Consider the following 23,634-nt stretch of genomic DNA (forward strand, 5'->3'; position numbering starts at 1 on the left):
ATACCTTGCATGAGGATGCGATGCTTTGCAATGGAAATTTAAAATTGGAAGTTCTGGGATAAATGTGCCCATTGTAGAATGTTGTTAATCCAGTTTTCTTCAAAACAATGATAAGAGCAGTACCTTACATTTGCTTCACACTTTAGTTTATATCAGGTTTTCATTTATACTCTTTTCAGTGCTGGTCACTAATAACCAATTTCATAAGTTTTTAAAGAAATTCTCTGGCTCCTTCTTCAGCAGCTCTGGTTTGGCCTCTGCCACTGGAACTGATGTAGGTCCATCGGCTCCTTGGAGCTGGATTAACCTCAAACCTCTCTTGGGGGCTTCCCTGGTGGCGCAGTGGTTAAGAACCCGCCTGCCAATGCAGGGGACACGGGTTCGAGCCCTGGTCCGGGAAGATCCCACATGGCGCGGAGCAACTAAGCCCGTGTGCCGCAACTACTGAAGCCTGTGCTCTAGAGCCCTCATGAGCCACAACTACTGAAGCCCATGCACCTAGAGCCCATGCTCCGCAACAAGAGAAGCCACCGCAATTAGAAGCCCGTGCACGCAACAAAGAGTAGCCCCCACTCGCCGCAACTAGAGAAAGCCCGCGCACAGCAACAGAGACCCAATGAAACCAAAAATAAATAATAAATTAATTAATTTTAAAAAAAAAAACCTCTCTTGGGTTCCACTTTCCCAGAGTTGCAGTGAGTCATTAGATCCCTAAGAATATTCCAGCCCCTCCCACATAAGCACAAGCAAACTGATGTGCCCGAAGCCCAGCACGTCCCACAGTCTAGACGCTAGTGATCTTGGGAGCCAGAGACCTGGCATGCGTGGGGCAGGACAGACAGCAGGGAGAAGAGGTGCCGGGCAGTGTCCCCGGGCCAGGCCTGGGAGTGGCGGTTCCAGCTCTGCCCAGACGTCCCCTCTTCCCAGACCTTGTGTCAACCCAAAGCTTTCTTGGCCTCGGCCCCTCCCATCAGGCCTTCCTATCCTGGTGTCCCCAGGGAGAGGACAGAGCAGTGGACGCAGTGACCTCTGCTGTATGCTCTTCCCCCAAACCTGGCCTTTCTTTCACTTTTAATTCCCTGGGAGCCCCTACTATCGCTGTTACCTGCTGTAGCAGGCCCTTGTTTTGTCTGAGAACATGGGTCACAGTCTCTTCTCCCTTCAGAAACAAAGTCGGGGGAGGGCAGCTCCAGCTTATGAAGTTCATCTGTGAAGGTGGCCTTCCCAGCCCTGAGCACAAGGGAAGCCTCTTCAGGAGGGTTGAGTCCCTGAGGGACCCCCTGGGGTCTGGCCAGGAGCAGCTCCTGACCTGCTCTGACTGAGGCCCTGGAGGAGGCTTTCTGGGTGATGCTGGCCTGGCCCAAGACACCACCACTGCTTTCCTTCCCTGTCGGGCACTTCACTCCCAAATGTCTCCCCCCTCACGGCTCCAGTGTGCTGGGGCGATGACGGGAGTCTGGCTGCTGTTGTGACAGTCTTGTAGCCAGGGCCTTAGGGATGCCTGGGTGCTTCCCAGAGAAGCTGTTTTCACAGGGAGTGGCCGGAAGACTCAAAGAGCCCTATCACTAATGCTCGTGTGCACACCCCGTCACCGTCAGTGTCGAGCGGCCTCACTGTGAGCTAACTTGGGTGACTTTACGTGGCTTAGTCTGGAGACCAGAGTGGGCCTCCCGCTTCCACAGCCTCTGTGTCCCAAGGGGCCCTGCCCACCAGCTGCAGGCACAGAGGTGGGGGAGAAGCAAGAGCGAGTGCAAGGCCTGTCCCCCAGTCTTCTGAGCACAGAGTGCACGAGGAGCAAGGCCACATCTTGCTTGACTATTACGGCGTGGAGGCGCCTCCTGAAAGGAGCTGGAGAGGGTAGGGCAGAGGGGGCCTGCACCGTGGAAGTGCCCAAAGTAGCCCTCTATCACTTACCTGGAATTCAGTGGAACAGTTTAGTAAGTTATCTTTTTTCTCCCCCAATTAAAATGTGTATGTTTCTTGAGAGTAAGCACCATCTTAATTTTCTTTACGTAGTCCTTGCTCAGTAGTTTATTGAATGTGAAAGAGGTTCAATAAGTATATGGTGATTAAGTAATGTTCTCTTCTTATTAAAAAAATAGCAACTACAGAACAGCTTGATGGAATTTGGGAAACCATGGAAGATGAACCCGGGAGATGGAGCATTTTATGGTCCTAAAGTAAGTAGGCCATATGCTTCAAAAAAAGTAAAATTTAAAAGAAAAATAAAACCTGTCTCTAAGCAAACATTTAATTTACAGATTGATATAAAAATCAAGGATGCTATTGGCAGATACCATCAGTGTGCTACAATTCAGCTGGACTTCCAACTGCCTGTAAGATTTAATCTTACATATGTTAGGTGAGTGATTGAATGTGATAAATAATGTAGGACTCATATCTTAATTATTGTCATTTGAGCATTAGCAGTACGGAAACAAGCGTCAGTGAATGTCTGTCTGTGTGCAAGATACTCAGTATATATTTGTTTACCTGCTTGTAATCTAGTTGGAGGTCAGCTTTAGTTTTCTGGTTAGAGCTATGAACAAAGGACGTGGAAACATGACCCAAACAGAGAAATCTCCCTGAGGCAGAGGGAGAGACTTCAAAAAGGGCTGACCCTGGGTCTGTGTCTTAAGGATGATATTTACCAGGGAAAGCAGAGGAAAAAAGGCAGTTTCATCACTGCAAACCAACAACTTCTTTAAAAAATTTTTTCGTAACTCACAGTAAAGTTGACTTTGTGTGTATATGTGTGTGTGTGTACAGTTCTGTAAGTTTTAACATCGTATAGAGTGGTGTGCCCACCACCACGATTGTGATTCCATCAGGCAAGCAAATCCCTGTGCTGTTCCTTTACAGTCACACTCTCCTCCCACCCCAGCCCTGGGCAGCCACTGACCTCCTCTCCATCACTTTCCCAGAATTCCACACAAGTGGGATCATACTGTATATCACCTTTTGAGGGTGGCTCATCCTATCAAGGGTGTGCATGGCATCAATGTGACTTGTCAGCAGTGATGTAACCTCCATCACTTGGTTAAAATAAAGTTTGCCAGATTTCCCCACTGCAGAGTTATTGTTATTCCCTTTCCATAATCTGTTTTTTGGAATTGAGATTTTCCTGGTGATGAATATGCTGAGTAGTTTTGAATTGCATCCCAGACATTGTTAATATTATATTGTGAGATGCTGGGTCTTGTTTAAATCCTAAGGGGATTGTTGACTTTTTAGCAGTCATTCTACCTGGGCAGGTTCAGGCTGTAATTTCTAACCCGCCTTCTGTGGTTCCAACGTCAGCTCAGTTTTCTGAGCCTGTACAGTCGGCCCTCTGTATCCGTATCTGTATCCATATCCGTTAAGCCCATGGATATGGAGGGCCGACTGGGCTCACTGTACCAGCCATTGTATATAAGGGATATGAGCATCTGTGGATCTTGGCCTCAGCGAGGCCTCCTGTCCTGTGTGCACCACCCAGGGGCCAAGTCCCACAGTCCAATTCTCAAGCCTTTTATGTGCTGTTAGGGTCGGATCCAAGCATGTGCAATGAGAGGTAAGGCCAGCCGAGCTCATACACCCCTTTATGGGGCAGCTCTTCTGCGCCCCCTGCTCTCTCTATTTCCCGGACACTTTTTGGTTCCCTGAAGTCCCTTTCTGTAGTCCTGTGGCCAGAACGCTGGGCTTTAGCTTCCCTGCTCCACATGCTGTTTCCAGGGCTATCTGTGTCAGAGGCCAGGCATCAGGAGGCCAGCCAGAGAGAGAGAGCACAGGGATTCACGTACGCTTGGGATCACAGCTGTTCTGGTCGGAGAGAAGGATCCCCTTCCTTGGAGTTTTAGGTGCCTGTTTAGTCTCTGTGCCACTGTGGGAATGCTGGGGGCTGGAGGAAGAGAGGAGAAAAAAGAAACAGAAGAAAACTCCAGGACGTCCCCCACCCCCACTTTTTCTGAAACTTAGCAGTTATTTTCTGGCTCTTGGCCAGAAAGTGAGGATTTCTCTTGAAGCTTTTCCTGTCTGCACCTGGTATGTATTCTTGCGTGTGGGCTGTCTTTGAGTCCAGGCCACACAAACTGGAAGACAAAATGACAAAAAACTAAGTGCAGTTTGGTGGCACTTCAGATTCTGGCCTTCTTCGGCAATCCCCCGGCACCAGTCACTCCTCCCAGCCCTCGGGTGGCTGTTCTACATGTTCTCTCCAGTGTCCACGTCTGCGTTCAGCAAGAGAGTCAGGTGTGGCATGCTTACTTCATTCTGCCTGGAACCAGCTTCTTTTTAAAGACCATTCCACTGACTTGAATTAGACAAAAATCACAACATCATTTCTTTAAACTCTCCTCTTCTTACCATGTCCAGTTTTAGATGTGGTGTTAATTAGATAATGTGTTGAGATCTCTTTCACTCAAGATTATTAATTTAAAAAGGAAAAATTATTGGCATATTTTAAGTCTAATAATTTTTAATAGAATATTTTCCTAATAAGATTCTTATAATAAATGAACAACCACCAATTTCCCAGAATGTAGGATTTTATGCAGTGATCTCAATGTATGTTCAACCAACAAAAATTTTATTTTGGATTCTCCAACTTGTGTTTTGATTAATGGTTATAGAGCTACACTCAGAGTTACATCCTGTGAGAAAGTAAAGAGCTGAAGAATAGTTGAAGTGTTCATACAGGGAGTTACATCAGGACATGAGAATAATAAAAATTCTCAAAGGTTAAAGGGGAAAGCACGGAACTTTCAAGAATAAATTCAGGCCTTTTGGAAAAGATGGTGTCTTAAGTTCATATTTGTAAAATCATCTTTCCCCAGTAACCTACCAAAATGAACAAAAAGAATTAGGGGTAGGGGGACTTTATGCCAAAATAACCCAACTAGTGCAACAACATTTGAACATTACTAGCCATCCAAGGGGGATGTGGAGGAGCAGTAGATCAGGCAAGCCATCCACCCATCCATCCATCCACCCACCCAGCAACCCATCCACCCACCCAGCAACCCATCCACCCACCCACCCACCCATCCACCCATCTACCCATCCATCCATCCATCCATCCATCCATCCATCATCCTAGGTGTTGTGTGGACAGTGGGGATTGGAAAGCAGAAGTGGAAGCAGTGGTCTGTAGGCCAGCTAAGAGATGATGACAGAACATGGTGGCAGTGATACATAGAGATGAGAAAAGTGGAGGTATTTGGGGTATATTTTGGAGGTAGAACCAATGCGATCTGTTTGTGGCTTAGATATGAGGGGAGAAGAGGGAGGAGCAGCGAGGCCATCACCTTGATCAAGTAAGTTTTTTACCCAAGAAAGCAGGGGTGGTTTGGGACTTCCCTGGCGGTCCAGTGCTTAAGACTCCACACTCCCAATGCAGGGGGCCTGGGTTTGGATCCCTGGTCAGGGAACTAGATCCCGCATGCCACAGCTAAGAGCCCGCATGCCGCAACTAAAGATCCCCGTGTGCCGCAACTAAAGATTCCACATGCCGCCAGGAAGATCCCGCACACAGCAACCGCAGCTAAGACCCAGGTGCAGCCAAATAAATAAATATTAAAAAAAAAAAGAAAGCAGGGGTGGTTTAACATTACGAAGCGTATTGTCACCCATTACCTTCAACAGCGCTGAAAGGCATTGGATAAAGTGTAACATTCATTCCTGTGAGAGGAACAGAAATAAAGTTTCCTGTAATGGTAAGGAGTATTTATTAGAAAACAACAATAACATCTCGACTTAGTTGAGAAGATGGTGACTAGCCTGTTTGTACTCTTACTCACAATTGTTCTGGGATATGTAGACATATTGAAATAAAGAGCCAAATTTTCATTATATGTAGATGCTTAGATGTCTAGAAATCCAATAGAATCAGATGGAGAAAAATTAAAACTGATAATAAAGTAAGGTACCTAGCAATAAGGTCAAAACGCAAACATCAATTTGCTTTCATATATATTAGCGACAACCTGCTAAGAAGTGCAATGGAAAAAAAATTTCAGAAACAGTAACAACAACAATAACAACAAAAACCAACAACAGTAACAACAGAAACCAAGCGAAGGGGCTTCCCCAGTGGTGCAGTGGTTAAGAATCCACCTGCCAATGCGGGGGACACTGGCTTGAGCCCTGGTCTGCGAAGATCCCACGTGCAGCGAAGCAACTAATCCTGTGCGCCACAACTACTGAGCCTGTGCTCTAGAGCCTGTGAGCCACAACTACGGGGCCCATGTGCCACAACTACTGAAGCCCACGTGCCTAGAGCCTGTGCTGCACAACAAGAGAAGCCACCACAGGGGTTCCCTGGTGGCGCAGTGGTTGAGAGTCTGCCTGCCAATGCAGGGGACACGGGTTCGTGCCCTGGTCTGGGAAGATCCCACATGCCACGGAGCAGCTAGGCCCATGAGCCGCAACTACTGAGACTGTGCGTCTGGAGCCTGTGCTCCGCAACGGGAGAGGCCGCGACAGTGAGAGGCCCGCACACCGTGATGAAAAGTGGCCCCCGCTCGCCGCAACTGGAGAAAGCCCTCGCACAGAAACGAAGACCCAACACAGCCAAAAATAAATAAATAAATAAAATTAATAAGAGGATTCCCAGCCATTGGTCACTGGGGATGCTTAAAAAAAAAAAAAAAGAGAAGCCACCACAATGAGAAGCCTGCGCACCTCAATGAAGAGTAGCCCCTGCTCGCCACAGCTAGAGAAAGCCCGTGCGCAGCAATGAAGACCCAACACAGCCAAAAATAAATAAATAAAATAAACTAAAAAAAAAAAAAAGCAAAATATCTAGGAATAAACTTAACAAGAAATATAAATATATAATATTTATTTGAAATATATACCATAAAACTTTATCAAAGGCAAAATAAACAGTTGTTTAAATGAAGATTCACACCACTGTTGGAATGGGAAGAATCAATATTGTGAAGATACTAATTCTCTTCAAATGTATCTCTAAATCTAATGTAATTCCAACTAAATCCATGAGGATTGTTTGGGGGAACTTGTCATTAATTCTAACGTTTACCTGAAAGTATAGATGTGTAAGCATAGTTTAGGTCACTCTTTGCCCTTCTTTAGACCTGATTTTAATTCTTTTAAAATAAATGATGGGACAGAAATTTCTGGTACCCAGGGGCCTGTGAAAGGATCATGCTGCTTCTCTTTCATTCCCTACACAGGCAACATTATGTGACATTCAGGAACATACCATGCTGTTTCCAGTTTGTAGAATGAATTATTTCTTCATATATCTGAGCAGGACTGGACTCAGGCCCCCCAGCCCCACCCCAAAGCTTCTGTAGGATCTGACAGAGGATTTGGCCTGCAGTCAGTCTGCCGTGGCTCTTAGCAGAAATGATTGGCAATGACGATGTCCAATGAAAACTCTTTTGAAGTGAGTTTAATGAATGAGTCTCTGTTTTTATTTGTCTGTTTGCCCTGTATGTATATGTGTTTTAGTAGTAACTAGCTGGTACAACGTTTAGATAAAAATTTATCCTAAGAACTTTGTAAGTATCACATATTATTACATTTGTTGCAATAATGTGAAATTTATCTTTCTGGGAAAAGTATGCACAGATCTTGGAGTGCCTTACTTTATTACAATTAACAGTTGTAATTTGCTTTTTACATCTTTTTCTGAAAGGGAGGAGAGAATTCTCAAATGTAAGGAGAATGTCATGAAGGTTTCAGGTCTGTAAACGGAATTTGACCAGTGGACTTCTGGAACAAGTATCAGGAACATTTTGAAATATATCAGTAGTATGGGGGCATAGTGTTTACAATATGGCAGTGTGTTTACAGTGGATGGTGTCAGGAATGGGTGCATTTGGACCAAACCAGACTGGCTGTGAGTTGACATTTGCTGATGCTGAGAAAGGGTTATGTGGGAGTTCATTATACTATTCTCTCTACTTTTGTATATGTTTTCAATATTCTCTAATAACTAATAACTTATATTAATTAAACAAGGTTGGTAAATTTTTTGCCAGCCACCGTGGTCATACCATTAACCCAAACTAATAGAATACCAACATATTCTATTAGAGAGTACAGAAACCCATTTTCTTTATTTTTGCAATGTCTTTGATAATTGTTCAATAAATTAGTGGTGAAGTAAGCCATAGTTCAAAATAAAGTTAATTTAAAAAACAATGATTTGTAAGATTGCCTCTCAATATGAGTAAACTGGTAGTTTCGAATAAAGCTGGTAGTTTAGAATAATCAGTAGATTTGTAATAAGATAGTGATCTAATATTACCTTGCTTTTTCCTAGATGATATATTTTATTTCCCTTTGGTTTGTAAAAGATACCATAGGGCTTCCCTGGTGGTGCAGTGGTTAAGAATCCACCTGCCAATGCAGGGGACACGGGTTCAAGCCCTGGTCTGGGAAGATACCACATGCCGCGGAGCAGCTAAGCCCGTGCGCCACAACTACTGAAGCCTGCACGCCTAGAGCTCATGCTCTGCAACAAGAGAAGCCACCACAATGAGAAGCCCGGGCACCACAACGAAGAGTAGCCCCCGCTCGCTGCAACTAGAGAAAGCCCATGCGCAGCAACGAAGACCTAATGCAGCCAAAAATAAATAAATTTTAAAAATAATAAACTATTAGAAAAATAAAAAACATAATGCAAAATCTCTTTAATAAAAGATAAAAGGTACCATAATTTGAAAGAAAAAAACCCTTTATTTCTAATTAATGGCACTTTTATGTTTAAAGATAATTTATGAGTAATCTATTGTTTTACCTAGTTTGGGAAAATACCTTTTAAATATAAGGTAAGAAGATAAAGTTATTTATGAATCTTAAGAGAATAATTAACTGTATAATTTTCATTTTTTTAGTAAGGATGGGGATGATAAGAAGAGCCCTGTGATCATTCATCGAGCCATTTTGGGGTCAGTGGAAAGAATGATAGCCATTCTCTCAGAAAACTATGGAGGAAGATGGTAAGTGATATGGAAAAGAAAAGCTATATGTCTACTGTTCTTAAAAATCATGTCTAAAAGATGAAATTAATATGAAAAAATTGGTGGCTCTTGCCTTATAATTAGCAAGTATCCAAACAGCAAATAAAAATTTTTGTGGCATCTGCCAGACCAGAAAACAAAACAAAGAAAACAAAGGCAACGTGGCATACCACTATCATTTACCTTTTTGGGATCTCAGTAAAATTAGAGTAACCTTTTCACTTGTGTCAAACAAACCCCGCAAAGATCTAGCCGCTGGAACATATATGGCCCACACTCTCAGGGCACCGTCTCTAGCTGTACTGCCCTCCTTCCTTCCACTGTGCTGTTGACCTCACAGCCCTGTGACCACTGACTTAGGAGGAAACATGTAAGCCTGGTTCACACATGGCCCCAAAGCCAAAGAGAACCGCTGCAGTTTTCCAGCGGGATGGAGGGGGAAGGTGAATGCCCTGAGTGCAGGCTTTTGAGTGGTACGTCTGCTCATCCTCCGTGCCCCGAGGGAAAAGTGGCCAGACGTGTGGGTTACATTTATGCGTGGGATCTGGTTATTGCTTTGGCCACAGGGTCAGAGACTTAAGAGATATACTTAGGTTGGAAACCAGATGACAAGTCGATTTGGTATGTGGATGGTCACTCAGAATAGGCCATGAGGATGGTATTGCCCGAGTCTGTGTCTGTCCCTTAGATTTTATTTGCAATCCTAGAGAAATATACTGAGGTGTCATGGGGGTGTCCAATCTATTACAGGTACAGAGAATCCAAAACTATAGATATGAATATGTGTGTGTGTGAATTAACATGTTTATATTTCTCTCTAGTTGATTCTGTTGTAAATAGTTAACATAGTGAGAGATGGTGGGTCTTGCAAGAGAGCAGTAGAACTAGGGGATCAGGAGATGGTGTGGGCACAACTCCCTGTGGAGACACAGTACCACTCTCCACAGTTTACACAGCAAGCCTTTGGACTTCTACCAAGTTGTGGTGGAAATCTCCCTGAGAAATAAAAATAGAAATGTTTAAAATGTGGCTCTCTTGAGTTGGTGGGGCTGAAGCAGGGGTGAGAACAGAGCTCAAAAAGATACATTTACTTTTCATTTTATAATCTGTATTTCATCATGTATATAATTACATTTGTCACATGTATTATTTTGCTTTTCTAATTTAAGAATAAGTATGTGAAAACATATATGCACAAAGTGCCATCTGGTAATAGTCCCCGTGCATTTCCTTCCACCTTCAAACTAAATATGCTGAAGAAAAAGGCAAACATTTCCCACATCAAACATTGCTTATACCCACCTTTCCATCTTTTAAAAAATCTTCATTTTGAGATAACTGTAGAATCATTTACAGAGGTCCAGCATACCTTTTACCAGTTTTCCCCAATGGTAACATCTTGCAGAACTGTATACAACATAACTGGGGAGTGACAATCCACCAACCTTATTCAGGTCTTGAATTTGTGCACACGTGTAGATTGGTGTACCCGCCAGTCAAGGTACAGGACAGTTCCATTACTTATAAGGATCCCTCATGCTGCCGTTTATTTTATGGCCACACACCTCCTACCCCATCCCTGTCACCATCCTCCGGCAGCCACTCATCTGGTCTCCATCTTCATAATTTTATAATTTCCAGAATGTTACATAAATGGAATCACAGTGTGCAGCCGTTTGAGACTGACTTTTTTCACTCCTTGGATGGAGTCGCCTTGAGATGCATCCGAGGCATCTCAAGTACCAGTCGTTGGCTCCCTTTCACTGCTGATGGTGTTCTGTAGTGTGATGCACAGTTTGAGCATTCACTCGCTGAAGGGCATTTCGGATATTTCCAGTTTGGGGCTATTATACGTAAAGCTGCTATAAATGTTAGCGTGCAGGTTTTTGTGTGAACATGTTTCCATTTCTCTGGGATAAATACCCAGGAGAGTGGTTGCTGGGTCATATGGTCAGTGATGTTTAGCCCTTTCATCTAGCTGCCAACCTGTTTTCCCTCCCTTTCCAATCAAAATGCCCAGTTTCCCCTTTTGTCTCCTCTATTGCCTTTTAATATGGTTTGCTTTACTTCCACACCCCTCTGCTGAACCTGCTCTCTTGTGAAGTCTTACTTAAAAAGAAAAAAAGAGTCTTTGGTTATTTTTTAATCTTGTAATAAATGGTCATTTTAAAAATACGTATTATATTTTTCAGGCCTTTCTGGCTGTCTCCTCGTCAGGTAATGGTCATCCCTGTGGAGCCAACTTGTGAAAAATATGCACTTCAGGTAAAATTAGAGACATTTAAAGTACATAATCTTGGCATGTGGTCTATGAACGTCATTGACTTGGAATGTTATTCACACCTTAAAATATTGCATAACTAATACATTAATTTACCACCCCATGTTTTCAGTAAATGTTTTCAGTAACACCTGAGTCGTGTCTATGTAGCTGTATCAGAACTATTTTATTTCTTAATGTTTTTGAGAAATTGGTGTTTTAAAACATCTCATAGTTCTTCTTTTCCTCATGGCTGTATTAGGAAGAATACTTAAAATCTGTTGCTGTGTAACAAATTAGCCCAAAACTTGGCAGCTTAGAACAACAAGCATTTATTATCTCAGTTTCTGCGAGTCAGAATCTGGGACAGCTTGGCTGGGGACTCTGGCTCGGGTGCCTGGTGAGGCTTCTCAGAGGCTGAGGCAGGGGGAGTGACAGCCCTTTAACCTCATCTCAGAAGTGGGGTGCCATCACTCTCCCTCCACTGTGGTCACACAGACCAACCTGGTACAAGGTGGAGGGGACACACAAGGGTGTGAATACCGGGGGGGTGGGACCCTGGGGGTCATCTTGGAGGCTGGCCACTGCATTACCATACACAATGTATTAATGAAAGTGTCTCATTCTCTTATAGGTATCCACTGAATTTTTTGAAGAAGGATTCATGGCTGATGTTGACTTAGATCATAGTTGTACACTAAATAAGAAAATACGAAATGCACAGCTGGATCAGTATAATTTTATTTTGGGTAATCTAAATTTGTATATATTTTTCCCAAATGCTTGTTTTTTCACTTTAATTCCAAAAAAACCCAAAAAACAAAATAAAGAATATGGTATAACTGCTTGATTATGACAAATAGCTGTTGAATACTTATACACAAAGAAGAGTCTGTGGTGTTCCTGGCTAGATACTTTGTTATTTACCAGAAAAGAAGAGTTATGAAGTTTCACATGGATCCTGTGGTGTAGTATTACTAGGAAGAATTAATAACTCAAACCGATAGTGGAAAATGATCTTATCAGTAGAATTATACTCCTTATGTTTCAGTCATGTGATAGGACTGAAATAATCTCCTTTACTTTTCTGGTTTATTATAAATCTTTAGGATGAAACTAATGACTAGGAAATGTTCTAAATTTAAGATGATCAAAACAAAAGAATTAAGTGAAAAAATAAAACGTCCTTGAGGAACATGAGTAATTAGATGCAGAATCTAAAATTTTGACGTAAAAATGATTCAAAATCAAGGGAAACTTATTTATATGCCTGCAGGCATGATATGGTTATCTCCTATAAGTTGAAAGTTTCTGTAGAAGGCAAAATAAGTATGCACAGGGCTGTCCTATGAGCAGTTTGTCTTCAAAAATGTTTGTAGTAGGTAGTGTGATGCTTCAGTCAGCCTTCTTGTGGTGACAGAAATTTCAAATTAGCTTAGACACGATGGAATGTATTGGAAGGGAGTTAGAGTATCTCGTGCCATGGAAAGTAGAATTAAGTAGCCAAATCATTAGAAAAGTAACTGGAAGGGGAACTCAACCCTTACCAGGACCATTTCTCCCCATTTCTGTTCCCTGTTTTGATCTGCTTCTTTAAGCTTCTCTTGATCTATTTTATCCCCCTTACTTGCTGGCCAGTATGTTCTTTCCAGACAGCAAGAAACATGGTGGCAGAATTCTGCATCATCTCACAGTATGGGCCACTAGCGAGAACAGACCTTTTACATATATACCAGAAAATTCTGTTGGCTGGTTGGGCACGTGTCTGGTGCCCGCCTCTTGATTCATCCAGTGTGCCAGGTGGAGTCAGGGGGTCTTTAGGAGCTCCCTCCTCCCACCTGTACCCCACGACCACCACAGGTGTTCTGGAAAATGGATGATAGGGAGATGGGATTAGAAGTCATTCCTTGTCTCAAGAAATTTACTCTTAGAGGATGACCAAATGGACATTAGATTGATATTTGGTGATTAGTACTAAGAAGAAAACTTAATAAGACACATGCCATATGACTGCTGACTTAATATTTAGTAAATTGTTGATTGAAAATATATTTATTTCCCTTTGTTTTCTACAGTGGTTGGAGAAAAGGAAAAGACAAATAATGCCGTAAATGTTCGAACAAGAGACAACAAAATTCATGGAGAGATTTCAGTAACTTCTGCCATTGATAAATTGAAGAATCTCAAGAAATCACGTACCCTGAATGCTGAGGAAGAATTCTGAAGTCCTTTCCTTGTGCTCACATCTGTGTAACCTTGTTCTGAACCCTGAACATGCATTTTCCTTAGTTACCATTCGTACTTCTTCTGAGAACTTGGGACCCACTGTCTAGTCCACTGATGGGCACAGTGAGAAGTGAGACGGGGAATGAGTGGCTGATATGCACAAAATCTGATTCACTAATGTGTCTGCGGACAATGAGAGGACAAGTGTGGGAAATTTTAAATTTCCCAAATATCTTGAGAGACTTAAATGGGAAAATGTCGTTCATCAAAGAGGGAAATACTAGGAAATGAGCATTATGAGATGTTACTGTTAAGAATTGTGATTTTCAAAAGATAAGTTTCAAATAAAAGTCTGCAAAGCTTTTTGAATATGGGGGGAAATCTTATTTTCTAATAACATTATGTCTCAGGTATTTTTTAACTGAAGTTTTACTAAAGTTCACACTGAAACTTTATTTTTCTTATTTTTGGCCACACCCCACAGCATGTGGAACTTCCTTGACCAGGGATCGAAACCATGCCCCCTGTAGTGGAAATGTGGAGTCTTAACCTCTGGACCACCAGGGAGGTCCTGAAACTTTATTTTCAAAATTGGAATCAATTTGTTTTAACTAACCAACAATCACAAAAGAAGAAACTAGTACTAAATATTGGATTATTAACAAAGGATTCTGAACTCAAAGAAATTCAGTGTTGTGCAATCTTCTGTAGTTTCCACTATAGGATAAGAGTTGCCATTTTAATGCTTCTAAATGACAATTGAACCTTATTTATCTTTAGAAAAAATAAACTCTCAAATAATATGTTACGTAGCACTTCCAGGGTTTCACCTATAGGTTTATACCATAATAATTTGCTCCCCTAGAGTTAAATTACTCGTCTGATGGGATGACATTCCACTGATTTACAGACACGAGTGGATTTCTGATTTTAACAGAGGAATACCTTACTGCTCAGAACTGAATTAAAATGGCTTTATGTCAGTAGTGAATTTAGCTACCAATCAAGCAGTATTTTTTGTGTTTATTTGGTTATGTGCTGTGGAATTCAAAATAAATTTAAGACCTGCTCTCTCTTCTGTACACACTTATCATTTAGCTTCCTGAAGAGTTGGAAGACAAAACAGTAGAGCTGACCGTGAACAACAGGGGATTGAACTGCACGGGTCCACTTACCCGTGGGTTTCTTTCAATAGCAAATGCTAGAGTATACACAATCCTACCCACAGTTGGTGGAATCTAAGGAGGTGGAGTCACCGATAGGGAAGAACCGAATGAGGAGGGCCCGCTCTAAGTTACACTGCAGCCCTCACCCCGAAGTTGTTCAAGTGTCAGGCCTGTGTGATGCTAGAAGGTGCAGATTGTGTGATGTACCTGTTTAAGCTAACTTTAATTGAGGCCAAGCACTATTCGATACATTCCTTGAATTCACCAAACGTGCTAGTGAGGCAGGGGGCGTCAGAAGACTCCCCATCCCCACCCCAGACAACCTTGTGGCGGGTGGGCGGGGAGAGGGAAGCCCGCGCGCAGCCCAGCACGAAGGTTGCTGCGGTGGGAACAGGTGCGGATCGCTGTGCCGGCCGCAGGGAGCCGCGGCCTGGGAGCAGCTCCCTCCCGGGGCGGGCCTCCTCCAGTGGGGTCTGGGGGCCTGAGACCCGCGGCCGCACTTCAGTCCGGACTCTCCCCGTCTTCGAGGAGCGTCTCTGAGGACTGGTTAGACATCCGGGCAGGGCGGGCCTGGAGAGATGCTCGCGGGACGCTGCCCGGGCCCTGGGGTCGCGGGGAGTGGGTGCTTGGAGGCCACCTGGCACACCTGGGGTCCTTACCGAGCAGTCTGGGCCAGTTTCCTCATCTGTAAAGAGCCTTTTTTAGTCTGACAAAAACGTAACGTCGTCAAACCTCCGCACGGTACCAAGCGCACAGCAGCAGTTTTTATCTCTAAACGTACAGATCCGGCCACAGGTAAACAGCGGCCAACTTTCCACATTTGCCCGCCTCTGCTCTCGATCCCTCAGGTGTGACTTTCGGGGCCCAGGTGACCTTCCCGTGTCTCCAGCCGCCGTGGGAGAGGTGAACGCCTCGTCCCAGGCGCTGGCAGTGATCTGGCACCTGGCAGCCGTCTGACACCTGGCAGCCCTAGGAGGCGGGGCGCGGGGAACTCGGGAGGAGGGGCCGCGCCTGCGCCGTGGACCCACCCGGACCCGCCTCTCCCCGCTCGGCCCGGCGTCCCCCGCGGCCCGGAAGTGCTCCCGCCGGCAAGATGGCGGCTGCAGGGGTTCTGCTGCGGGGCCTGTGCCGCCTGTGTCGCGTGCTGCTGTTCCTCTCGCAGTTCTACATCCTCTCGGGCGGCGGTGAGTTGGGGGCAGGGGTGTGCGCCGGGCCGGGCTGAGGGGTGGGGAACCCAGGACCGCGGGGACCGTCGGCCTGGGTCCGTGGGCGGAGGCTGAGTGCGGGCGGAGGGCGCGGGTCGCTACAGCCGAGTCCGGCGCGTCCTGCCGCCGCCCCTCGGCTCAGGGAGCCGGAGCCGCGAGCCTCGAACTGTGGGCCTGGGGGCTCGGCCGGGGACGCGGAGCTGGGTCTCGGCACCGCGCGTCGTCTCCAGTTGCCCGCAGACCTAAATTAGTGTCGACCCCGTTGGGTTTCATGTTCAGTTTCCCGGCGGTCAGGCCGAGATGTTTGCCCGAGCAGCTGTGGGCCTGGCGCGATACCCACACAGCCTGAGGTCTTCGTTTCTCTAATCATAGGGTCCTTCAGTGTAGAGCCTTCGCAGCCGCTGGCTCAGTCCGACAAGGATCCGGGCCCCACACGTACGTTCACAGTAGTGCCCAGGGCAGCAGGTACTAGACGTTTTCTCTTCTAGTAAACGTGTATGTTTGTATCTAGTGGTCTCTTCCTTTCCTTTTTGGATAAAATTTCTTGTAGAATATGAAATCACTTTACATGTTTTGAACATTTTATTGATTGCATTTTAGATTATGTGAATTAAAGGCAGATACAGACCTTTTCTGTAGACAATCTTGTTATTTCAGTACCTTTTGACATTCCTGTCTCATCTTCTTCCAGTCCCAGGCTCCCCATTTCCATCTCTTTATTTCAAAGGTTTTTTTTTTTTCCACTTCATCCATCAAGATAACCTTCAACCAATGCTTCTTTCCCTTCAGAAAATTTCTTGTGCTTTTGGAACCCTGTTCCTGATGTTGGATATTATTAAAGGCTCCCCCAAGGCTGTGTGAAATGGAGGGATTGCAGAGGGAATGGTACAGACTTGGCATCTATCTCTGGTGGTGCTGCTGGGAGCTGGAGCAAATTATTCACCTTTTTGGGTTTCGGTTTTCTCATCTTTTTAAGGTGGTGGGGTTGCCCTGGCCCTGTAAAACTCTTAGCTTTGTGATTCTAAGTGCCCATCCTCCAGCCGCGGTAGTAATAGGAACAAAAGAAAAGAAAATTTTCTTTTCTTTTGTTCCTATTACAAAAGGGTATAATAGGAATTATACCCTTTTGTAAGTATACCCTTTTGTAGGAATTTTGTAGAATTGCCCACTTCATAGTGACTTTAAGTAGGACCAGTTTTAAATGAGTATTAGTGTGTTTTGCTAAATGAAACTTTGGTCTCTGTAGTTTCATCCCTTTAGAGTTCCATTACTTCAGTGAATTAAAACTGGCAGACGTATTTTACTGATTCTATAAAAGACTACTAGAAGACAGCAGCATACTTGAGTTTAAAACATAGATTATTTTAAAGAGAAAGCACAAGAATTTTTTACTCTCTTGGACGTTTTTGAAAGCTTCTCTTCCTGAGAATACTGGTTGCAATTTTGATCCTCTCTTAAGTGATGGTAATATATTATACTCCCAGCTAGGCTGGCTGGAGAAACTTACTGCAACCCACTGAATAAGTTACTAATATAAAGAACTATTTTGAACTTTGGTATTGTAAAATTGTAAATGTTACTTGCAGATGGTGGCTTGTTGAAGTACCAAAGTGGAATAATGACAAGACGTTTTTCTAGGGTTGGTACCTTGTACCGATTGATTCACTTAGAGGGTTAGGGGCTTCACTTACAAATTCGTGAATTCAAGTGAAAAGAACATTGGATTGGAAACTGAGAGATTTGGGTTCTGGTTCCAGTTTTGCCCTCCCTCTGTGATCTTGAACGAACTTTATCATCTGTAAGCCTTCGTTTTTTTCATCTTGTAACATGATAGACTTTTTGACGTCCTAATTTATTTCTAGCACTGTATATATGTTATGCTCATGATTGTGTTCCTTAAGCTTAGAAAACTGCTTTCCTCTGTTATTGTAATCAGTATTCCAAGAGAATAAGCTTCTCTCTCACCTCTCACAGAAAGCACCGATATCCCACCTTATATGATGAAGTGTCCGAGCAATGGTTTGTGTAGCAGACTTCCCGCAGACTGTATAGAGTGCAAGACCAATTTCTCCTGTGTCTATGGGAAGCCTGTCACTTTTGACTGCACAGTCAAACCTTCTGTTACCTGTGTTGTAAGTACTGCAGCTTACTTATTCTTAATAAACTCATCGTAAAGCTCGAGTTATAAGTAGAGTTTAGACTTGGCTATGGAGGAAATTCAGAAAGTGCTCTGCATTTTAAAAGTAAGATTTGAGGAATAAAGTCAACTTTATCAGAAGATGGAAACTTCCATCTCCAAGTAAAGTTTGTTTACAAGGCTTCACATAGCAATTTTTTGACATAAGGATAAATTGAAGCAATTGTCAGACTTCTTACAAAAAGTAGGAAATAGAAAAGGCTCAAGCGCACCAACTGTTGCCCATTAGAAATGACCCTGTTACAGTGGTCACACCTGCAGCCCATCTCTGATATGTTGACAGCCAGGAAGGAGCCTACAAAGGCTTCCACAGCCGGTGTTCCTTAGCGTGCTCTCAGGGTACCTGCTTCAGAGCCACGGACTCCTGGAGGCAGCCCCACACCTGTTGAGTGTGACGAGGGCAGGGAGACTCACGTATCTGCATTTTTGAACCGTTGGACCAGGGAAATTACTGCAAACTTCATTGTAGTCCCAGCATGTGGGTGAGATAGAGAGTCGAAATGAATAGTGAGGCAGTGTTTTACTCTTGGACCTGCCATGACTAGCTCTGTGATTTAGTCATCTGTCTCTTGTTAAATCAGGAGATGGGCCCAGAACAGCTTTTCCTAAAGTGTTTCCATGGCGCCCTCTTTCTGGGAGATGGTCAAGGAGGAAAACACAGATTCCATACCATATTCTCTCTCTCTGTCTTTTTTCTTTTTTTTAAGGGAAGCAGTAGGAAGTAAGATTTTTCTTTTAATTAATTTATTAATTTATCTTTGGCTGCGTTGGGTCTTCATTGCTGCACGCAGGCTTTCTCTAGTTGTGGTGAGCGGGGGCTACTCTTTGTTGCGGTGCGCAGGCTTCTCCTTGCGGTGGCTTCTCTTGTTGCGGAGCATGGGCTCTAGGTGCTCAGGCTTTGGTAGTTGTGGCGCATGGGCTTCAGTAGTTGTGGCTCGTGGGCTCTAGGGCGCAGGCTCAGTAGTTGTGGCGCACGGGCTTAGTTGCTCCGCGGCATGTGGGATCTTCCCGGACCAGGGCTCGAACCCATGTCCCCTGCATTGGCAGGCGGATTCTTAACCACTGCGCCACCAGGGAAGCCCACCATATTCTCTTTTGCAGATTCCCTTTGACCCAGCGATTCTAACTTACTTGAACAAGATACCTTTCCCCGTCGGTTCATTGGAACTTGGTCTGCAGAGGGCTAGATTAGAAAGTTCCTTCCACCCCCAGGCTCTTTCTCTATTTCTCCTGAGGTCTAGTATCAGGAGAGGGCATGAGGGAGGCTTCACTCCAAAGGGGAAATGAGATTTTATGTGTTCTCAGTGTCTGGACATAGTGTTTGTAACTGTCACTATTTGTCATTTTCTTATATCAGAGTTACGCTTTAAAGTGTGCTGGAAAATTGAACTAGTTGCTGGGTAATCTTCATGACTGCCCTTGGATTATCAGTTAGTCTCTGTTGCTGTATCTTACATAGAATTTTCTCCCTACTTACCTAATGGCGAAACCTGTTTGAAGGCTTTTGAAATTGTGTACTTCATGGGTCTGGCAGATAGTAGGTACCTTGTGAAAAATGAGAAAACTGATGGCTGAGGAGAGCTTTTCCAGAATTAGCCTCCTTTGTTTGCCTCAGTGTCTTTGACATTCATCTCTCACAGCTGGTTCCTGAAGGAAGCACAGTTCTCAATTTCTTCCTTCTTTAGGTGTTCCAAAAACAAGTAGTTTCATTTAGTGGAAAATAGCAGAGAATAGGAGAAATTACAAAGGTAGAGAAATTACAAAGCTTAGGGAAGTTTCTGAATTCCTGGGTCCTGGTCCCTGGTGCATCCTCACCCCTTGGCTGAGATGTGCCCTGGATGGGTTCCTTCCCTTCTCCTCCCCAGGTGCTTTCACCTCACCTGCTTCCTGACTAGCCAGTCATCGCGAATCCTGTAAAGTAGCAGGTGCCCAGCCCGCAAGTGTGGCATTTGAAGGCAGCCTCAGGAGCGTCTGGTGGTCTGTTTCTTCTTAAAAATGAAGAGCAGTCAAATAATTGGCTGTCAGGAGCCACGGGTCCCAGGACTGCTGCGGCCAGGTGATCTGGGGCAGGCCGTGCGTTCTTCCCTTGTTTGTTTAATGACCACCTGTAGGATCCTGTCTCGCTAAATAAGTTAGCATTTCAGGAAGAAATAAGCTGTGACCAACTGCATACGCAGGTGCACGTGCAAATGCTCATCCTTTCGCTGTGCTGCACTCAGCTCTCTCCCTCCCTCCCGCACCTTATTTTGAACTTCATATTAATGGAAAGAAAGAAACTCTTCTTGTCCTTCTAATGCATACTGCACAGGGACTCAGAGCAAGGGAACCTTACCTGGATTACACTAGTCAAAGAAATTGTTTTATGACGGCCCTGTTAAGTATATAAATAGAAATTAATGCAAAAATCCTGCAACCCCTTTCATATCAGATAGCTCCTGCTCCAGCTGTGATGGGAACTATCAAGCCAGTTACCTCAGCTGGAAATGTGCTTGATAGAAACGCTGCTTTCTGTTCATTGGAGAAGAGCTCAGTCTGCTAGTGTATTTGAAGCAAGTTTATTTCCTTCAGATAGGTTCTGTATCCTTACTAATGACAGCTGTTTCACAAAGGGAAAGGTAACACATCTTTTTACTACAGATGAGCTTTTGTTGGGATCTATACTTTTTTGTGGTGTGAAAATGGATTCAGTAAATGCTGGGGTGCCTGCGTAGCTATATGGAAAAAAGTGGAATCCTGTTTTATCCAAAGTAAATTCCAGATCAAAGATTTAATGTGAAAAAGTGAAACCACAAAGTACCAGAGAAAGCATGAGATAGTTTTGCTATAATCTCAAAGTAGGGAATATTTTTCTAAGTATGAAATAAAATTTAGAAGCCATAAAAGAAGGAATTGATAGATTTGACTGCTAAAAATTAGAGATTTCTGCATGACCTACAAAAAAGCATAAAGGCCAAAGATAAATGACAAACTAGGAAAAAGTATTTCTAACACATGTGACAAATAATGCACTAATATCCATAATATATAAAGACTTCCAAAAAGCCAATGAGAAAAAGATGACAGTCGTGTAGAGAAATGGTTTTAGGACATGAACAGATGGTTCATAGGAAAGGAAATACAATTGGACTTTCAATGCATGAAAAAAAGTTTAATTTTTCTCATGATTAAGTACAAATCAATGTGTTTTTTAAACTATCAGATTGGCAAAACAATCAAAAAGTTTGATAACACTCTGAGTTCTTAAGGGTATAAGGGACAAACACTCCTGTATCTTGTTAGCAGACAGGTAGGTTAGTCAGCCTCTTGTGAGCACTTTGTCTTATCTCTGAAACTTATAGATGCACATAAGCTTTGACCCAGCAATTCCATATTTGGGAAATTATCTTACAGATATTACATATTGCACGTGTATGCAAATAAATATGCCTAAGGATATTCTTAGCTGCTTTGTTCACACAGGCAAGATTGGAAACAAGCCGAATGTACAAAAGAGAACAGTTTAATTTATGGTCCACTGTGTAGTGAAATAAATACATTGCAGCCATTGAGAAGAACTAGGCAGCTCTAGGGATATTTATCGATATCTATAGAATTAAGCAAAAAGTAAATATCAGTGGGAACATTAAATTAAAAAAAAAAAAAGAAACGTACCTGACGTAAACGTGCCCACGCATAGAACAGACTCCCTGGAAGGCCAGAGTGGGTGAGCGGTGCTTGGCGCTGGGGAGGGCAGTGCTGCTGAGGGCTGGGCTGCACCAGCCTCCTCCTCACTCTCCTGTTGTCTCCGGGAGTTTGTACCACGTACACTTACTACCTAGTTTTAAAAAACAATTGATAAGAAACGTGTTATGGATGCATCACTAGAAATATGCAGACATTTAAAACAATATTGCTTAAATCACGTGGTGCCTTACTCGGTTTCAAATACTGTCCATAATAGGAGTTTTGCATTAATCAAAAAAGTTAATAAATATAATATTTCCAGAGGTGATTGTGTTACCATTTAAATATGATTTTGAAAAATATTTATTACAATATAATGTCAAGTGGATACAAAATGTTTTCAGTATAATTCCATGTATGTAAATCTGTACTATAGGAAGGAAAAATGAAAGAAGGTTAAAAGTGCTTGTCTCTGGAGAGGTTACAGGTTTTTTCTGTAATTTCCAAATGTGCAACATGTAAGAACATGGACTGCTCTTATAGGCAGAAAACAGAATAAGGACATTTAAAATTGAAATGAAAAATACCTCTGGTCTCGAAGTTCAGGGCCCACAGTGAACACTTGCTCATCAGCCTCTCTATGCAGTTCTTTCTAAGTTGGGAGTGGTTTTCTGGGGCTGCCTATGGGTCGGTCCTGCTGGGTGCTTGTGGGGGTGTGACAGCAGTGACAGCCCTGGGACTCTGGGCCACTGCAGGGCGGCTCCTAGGGAAGAGTTGAGACCCGGTGGCCAGGCTGTTCCTCCAGTAACAGGGCTCCTGCGTTCTGCACGGGCTTGCAGCTCCGTGACCTTGAGCAGAGGGACTCATCTGCCCTTTGAACTCTCTGTGACTCCGAGGCTTTATAAAGTACATTTTCCTTTTTTCTGTGTTATAAAAGTACACATGTGCATTATTAAAAATTTAGCCAAAGTAACAGTGATGAAATACTTATCATTCTGAAATAACCTTTGTTACTTTGATGTGCATTTATCTAGATATTTTTTGTTAGGTATATATTTTTGGTTGTATATTTATGATCATAGGATCATAGCATACACATTTGTATTGTGTACGTATTGGTTTGATACCTGTTTTTCTGCCACTTCCTCCTAGGTCATAAAGTATTTTAGACACTTGGTGCCATATGACTGTGTAGTTTTATTGACCTATTAACAAACTACTGTATCATGATTGAATAGTTCTGTGTCCTTTGGTACATAGGATCAAGACTTCAAATCCCGAAAGAGCTTTGTCCTCAACATGACTTGCAGGTTCTGCTGGCAGCTTCCAGAAACCGACTACGAGTGCTCCAGCTCCACCAGCTGCATGGCGGTGTCCTGCCCGCGGCAGCGCTACACGGCCAACTGCACCGTGCGGGACCATGTCCACTGCCTCGGTAGGTCGGCAGTTAAGGAAATCTGTGAGCAAGATATTTTTCTCTAGGCTTATTTATGGACCTGTAACCAGAAACTTGAGAATTAAATTTTAATTGTTTCGTCAGAAATATTTATTAGCACTATTTTTAGTTATGCCAGTTCTATTTTAAAATGTAATATTTGATAAAACAAAAAATGTATAAGGTATAAAGCATAGTGTATAATTGAGTTTCACCCAAATTAACAACTAAAGCAGCGTGATGCCATTGAAACTACCAGAGTGTGTTTCCTGCACCCAGTTACCCTGCCTCTTCTTCAGAGGTAACCACCCTTTTGGATTTTCTTATCATCTCACTTCCTTTTCTTTAAATTTTTTGTAGTTCTATCACATGAATGTACTAGAATATAGTGTGGTAAATTATTCAGTAGTGCATGTTTTAGAATTGTATAATATAGACTGTTTATGGTCTTCTGAGACCGTCTTTCAACATCATGGCTCTAAGATTCTTCCATTTGTCTTCTCTTATTAC

General features: G+C 43.4%; 2 protein-coding genes across 20 annotated transcripts in view; both read left to right on the plus strand.

Annotated features, from left to right (window-relative positions):
- Window positions 1–14,529, plus strand: part of TARS3 (threonyl-tRNA synthetase 3) — a 48,893-nt gene extending 34,364 nt beyond the window's left edge. Inside the window, exons 13-18 of the mRNA XM_082386086.1 lie at window positions 2,103–2,180; window positions 2,262–2,362; window positions 8,847–8,951; window positions 11,165–11,237; window positions 11,867–11,981; window positions 13,308–14,529. Coding sequence (XP_082242212.1) covers window positions 2,103–2,180; window positions 2,262–2,362; window positions 8,847–8,951; window positions 11,165–11,237; window positions 11,867–11,981; window positions 13,308–13,456 — 621 coding nt within the window. The 3' untranslated portion in view covers window positions 13,457–14,529. The remainder of the gene's footprint in view (window positions 1–2,102; window positions 2,181–2,261; window positions 2,363–8,846; window positions 8,952–11,164; window positions 11,238–11,866; window positions 11,982–13,307) is intronic.
- A 1,129-nt stretch (window positions 14,530–15,658) lies between these two features.
- Window positions 15,659–23,634, plus strand: part of TM2D3 (TM2 domain containing 3) — a 190,475-nt gene continuing 182,499 nt past the window's right edge. For 17 of the 19 annotated variants that reach the window (XR_014242799.1, XR_014242800.1, XR_014242801.1 and 14 more), the window contains exons 1-4: window positions 15,659–15,808; window positions 16,202–16,294; window positions 17,804–17,961; window positions 22,950–23,124. Coding sequence is in view for 10 of the 19 variants with exons in the window: in XM_082386103.1 (XP_082242229.1) it covers window positions 15,718–15,808; window positions 16,202–16,294; window positions 17,804–17,961; window positions 22,950–23,124 (517 nt within the window). In the remaining 9 variants the exon portion in view is untranslated. The remainder of the gene's footprint in view (window positions 15,809–16,201; window positions 16,295–17,803; window positions 17,962–22,949; window positions 23,125–23,634) is intronic. The other 2 variants (XR_014242807.1, XM_082386102.1) reach the window with 1 other exon arrangement.

The sequence above is a fragment of the Balaenoptera borealis genome, assembly GCF_965194805.1.
Source record: "Balaenoptera borealis genome assembly, chromosome: 3".
NCBI classification, from domain to species: domain Eukaryota; kingdom Metazoa; phylum Chordata; class Mammalia; order Artiodactyla; family Balaenopteridae; genus Balaenoptera; species Balaenoptera borealis.